At 37.1% G+C, this 3,866-nt stretch overlaps 1 protein-coding gene across 2 annotated transcripts in view; it reads left to right on the top strand.

Annotated features, from left to right (window-relative positions):
* Positions 1 to 560: 560 nt before the first annotated feature.
* Positions 561 to 3,866, top strand: part of tank (TRAF family member-associated NFKB activator) — a 7,544-nt gene continuing 4,238 nt past the window's right edge. The window contains exons 1-6 of one of the 2 annotated variants that reach the window (XM_014016680.1): positions 561 to 846; positions 1,605 to 1,746; positions 1,847 to 1,955; positions 2,103 to 2,170; positions 2,805 to 2,863; positions 2,980 to 3,098. In XM_014016680.1, the coding sequence (XP_013872134.1) occupies positions 1,648 to 1,746; positions 1,847 to 1,955; positions 2,103 to 2,170; positions 2,805 to 2,863; positions 2,980 to 3,098 (454 nt within the window). In that variant the 5' untranslated portion in view covers positions 561 to 846; positions 1,605 to 1,647. Of the gene's footprint in view, positions 847 to 867; positions 1,125 to 1,604; positions 1,747 to 1,846; positions 1,956 to 2,102; positions 2,171 to 2,804; positions 2,864 to 2,979; positions 3,099 to 3,866 lie in introns of those variants that run through there. The other variant, XM_014016679.1, reaches the window with a different exon arrangement.

Genomic DNA, 3,866 nt, shown 5'->3' with positions numbered 1-3,866 from the left:
GGGGGGCTCCAGCCCCCCTAAAATAGGCCTAGTGACGCCACTGGCTCCTATAATTTTTATCTGGTTCACTTGGACTTTACAAAAGTACTTATAGCTTCTGTGGCCACTTTTAAACAATTAAAAACATAAAACAATCCAAAYCTTATTATTAACTTGTATAATAATGGATGAATAGTTCCTCCAAGTGTAGTAAAAATACACTCAACCTAGCCTATAAAAAAGGTTGAAATACTGCTTGTTTCCAAATTTGCATTAGCATGGTGTTAAAGTGCACATTTGCAAAAGAGCTAAAGCAGTTTATCTATAGGAACCCCGTGCTCTTATTGTTTTCAGAATAAAATATTTTATTATTATCATTTTTAGACTAACCAACACCCTGCAGCAAATAATCTACGCTTAAATGAAAAAAAAAATCATTTGCAGTTCTTTTGTCACAGTTTGCACAAAGTCAAGTCGGATAAAAGAACAACAACAATAAYAAAAGAAGGAGTTTGCAAAGCAACGAAGCATAAAAGTGAAGTTTGGGACGGATTTTCACATGCAGCACAGAGTCGGTTTGCAGACGCGTAGGCTGGAAGAACCCTCAGCCCTGCGCTCCTCCGAACTCGACGCTGATTGGCTCGGACCGAGCGAAGGCGGAAGTCCGCAGAGCAGGGGGATTCCCCGAGGGAAGTTCCCAACTCGAACTGGGCTGTGTTAAAAAAAAAAAAAAGTACACACATACACACACACATTACCATATCCTCTACCAGGGTTTTGTAGCTTTACATCCGAAGATAAGGCAACGGAGGCTGCCGCGGTGTCAAAACAAGATATTTTCGACTTTAAGGAGAAACTTGAATGAAGGTAAGAACGCGCGCCACCTCACCGACAGTCAGCCCGGCTGCCATAAACGGATTCATCCGCGGGGCTCGGGGTCACCGAACACCGGTTGAATGCATCACACGAAGGCAGTCCAAGAATACGGAACAGCGGAGTACTTTTTAAATGACACTTTAAAACCACCCGGGCTGGTTTATAGTTATTTTCAGTTTCTGAGTCAGCCCACTGATCCAGGATCTGATAGGCAATTTAACTCTGATATTTTCCATGGAGAACACTCAATAATTGATGGAGAGCTCTTGGTAAGACTGCTACCAGCCTCTTTACTATTACTATTACCTGGTTACAACAGATAATATGGACTTATATTTGTCTCAAAGTTGTTTATAGGCTGTAAAGTACATAACAATTAGTATACTGCACATAGATGAAATGGCATACATTACGTCAACACTTTTCAGGGCTCATCAGAAAACTAGAATAGGGAGTCTGCAACTTTTATTTCTACCTTATTTGCCAGTATTCATTAGAAAAAAATGGCAGCTATGATCTAGATTGCTTAATCAGGCTTGGTACAGTTTTCCTAATTGCAGCAATGCTTTTTTCAACAAACCACACAATTTTGCAACAATTTTTTTTGTATTCATGACCTATTTGTTTGCTTTTTTTTTTTTTTACAAGGCAAGGTAAAGTATTATATAGTTTTGCCAAAGTTATTTTTTTTCTATTCAAGATAATGCTTTTAGCAGCTGTAACAGAGTTTATATGTGCACCCCTCATAGGGCTCATGTCTGCCGTGTCAGTGATGATCGTGGAGCACAAGGCATGGAAAGGAACATTGGAGACAAGCTCAACAAAGCTTTCGAAGCTTATCGCCAGGCCTCTATTGAAAAGGACAATGCTAAAAAGGAGTTGCAGAAAATGGTAACGATGCCAAGTCGAGAGGACTGTGTGTGTAGCCCAAACTAGATGTTAAATAGCAGCTTGTTGTGTGAACGTAATAACAGAAACTGTGTGTTTACAGACTGAGTATTATGAGCAATACACTCGAGGACTTCAGAAGCAGATCGAGGACCAGCAGAGGTTGATATCTGATCTTGAAGCTAAGTTGTCAGCACCAAGGCAAGCATCAGGTTAGTCTTTTATTATTATTTTTTTTATACAAAATCTTATTTTTAAAATGCTCTAATACTAAAGCATTTTCGTCCGGCATTGTGCAACACTGTTATTTTTCTTTTTCTTTTTTCTTTTTCTTTTGACCACATTTGGATTCTTGGAAGAGGTGAAATGTGAGTCTTGCAACCATCTCCACGAAGGGCCCAGCGCTTATAGGAAGGTCAAGTTCCCGGTACGTTCTCAGTCATATAATCGACTCTTTCTGTTTGATTGTGAAATTAAGGATGTGCATCCAATGCCAGCTTCCTCTCGCATACGTAGAAGCTGTGCTTCTGCTTAAATTTCCTGCTTCTATGCAAAAAAGATTTTACAGGAACGAATTGGGGGCGTATCTGCAGCAGTTACGACAAAAAAAAAGAAAAAAGTGAACACTGTTATTTTTAGTTTTTGTAAGAATTCAGTTTTTTGCTGCAACCTTTTTGTAGCGTCATCTCAAATACACTTGTTCCACTTTATTAGAGTGACACTTTCTGTTTTTTTTCTTTTATTTTACCAAGAAAGAAAAACTCAAAAAAAAAAAAATGTTTCTAACGTTGCCATGTGTAGAAAAGTTTTTGTGGCAGGATACGACCTGCAGTGCAGCTGTAAAGGTATTCTCTCATGGTGCGTCCACTTTTACTTCACCAGATGGTGCTAGAGGATAACATCACTGCACACTTTAAAAGACAGTTTTTTTTATTGCTCTTCCAACCAACCAGGAAACATTTTTAACTTGTGCTGCATAAATAAAAGTGCACACGTATCAGCTTCATGCCCTTGGATAATTGTTGTTAATGATGACTAAAAATTCAATGTGTCTTTTTCAGGAGAATATGGGCACCGTTGCTGTTGCTCCTAATTTGCCAGTCAACAGCRGCGTTGAACAGTATGTGTCCTTATTGCCAATTTATTATTATCATTTTGTTTGGATGTTCTCTTTGTACTAGTTTAAAGTTGATTTCCCCCTCACATTATTGTTTTTATATATTTTTTATTTTTCAGTCAGGGCATGTTAGAGGTATTYGAGGCCATTCAAGGCAAATTTCGACAGATCCAGAATCTAACCAGAAGACAAAAAGATCAACTGAAAAGATTCCACGGTGGATGTGAGGCGTCAAACGGTAACATTAACCTTTGYTCCTCAACTCCTGAAAGGTCTTGTTTTTAATTTATTCATTTTCTTCAGTGTTTTAAAGCGCGCTTCAGCTTGTGAGCATTTTTTTTACATCATATCAGCTTGCAAGTTTAACAGTTTGTTTCTGAACTGGGTCTTTGAAATTGTAATGGAAAACAGAATAATTTCATTTMATGCTTTTATTTAGTGCTTGCAAATAAAAAAGAGCGTGTATACTGTAGATCTGTACATAAATCATACACAAATATCCACGAAAAATGAACATACATAAATGAGAAATATATAAAATTTACTATAAAATATTTCTTTGGCTTTTTTTCCCTTAAATTATGTTTCAATTTAAATTTAAAATAAATCCAATTTCTAAATTTAAAATTAGATTTATTTTCTCTCCCTCTGCTCTGCTCTGCTCACACACTCCTGACCCATTCCTGATACAGATTTATTCATGTTATTGTGTTGCTTATTCACACATGCGTGCAGCTTTGTGAGTTTCTCCAAACAAACCAAATATTTCATACATGTGACCTATAGCATCAAACTGAAATTGTCAAATTTGTTCAAAATGATCTGAGCTCATTTTCAGATTCCTGACTTTTTAAGCTACGTTTTAAAACCTGGATCATCCTGATGTCTTGAGCAGTTCCAGAGATATATCTTGATTTGTCTTATTTGGTCTGAGTCTTATATTTCGGTTATTCTAATTAGGAATTTTTTTATGTAATCTAAAGCAGAAATCTTAAATAGTGTTTGG

The sequence above is a fragment of the Austrofundulus limnaeus genome, unplaced genomic scaffold (genome assembly GCF_001266775.1).
Source record: "Austrofundulus limnaeus strain Quisiro unplaced genomic scaffold, Austrofundulus_limnaeus-1.0 Scaffold152, whole genome shotgun sequence".
In the NCBI taxonomy this organism is placed as follows: Eukaryota; Metazoa; Chordata; class Actinopteri; order Cyprinodontiformes; family Rivulidae; genus Austrofundulus; species Austrofundulus limnaeus.
The sequence above is the reverse complement of the archived record's forward strand: the minus strand, read 5'-3'. Positions and strand labels throughout refer to the sequence as shown.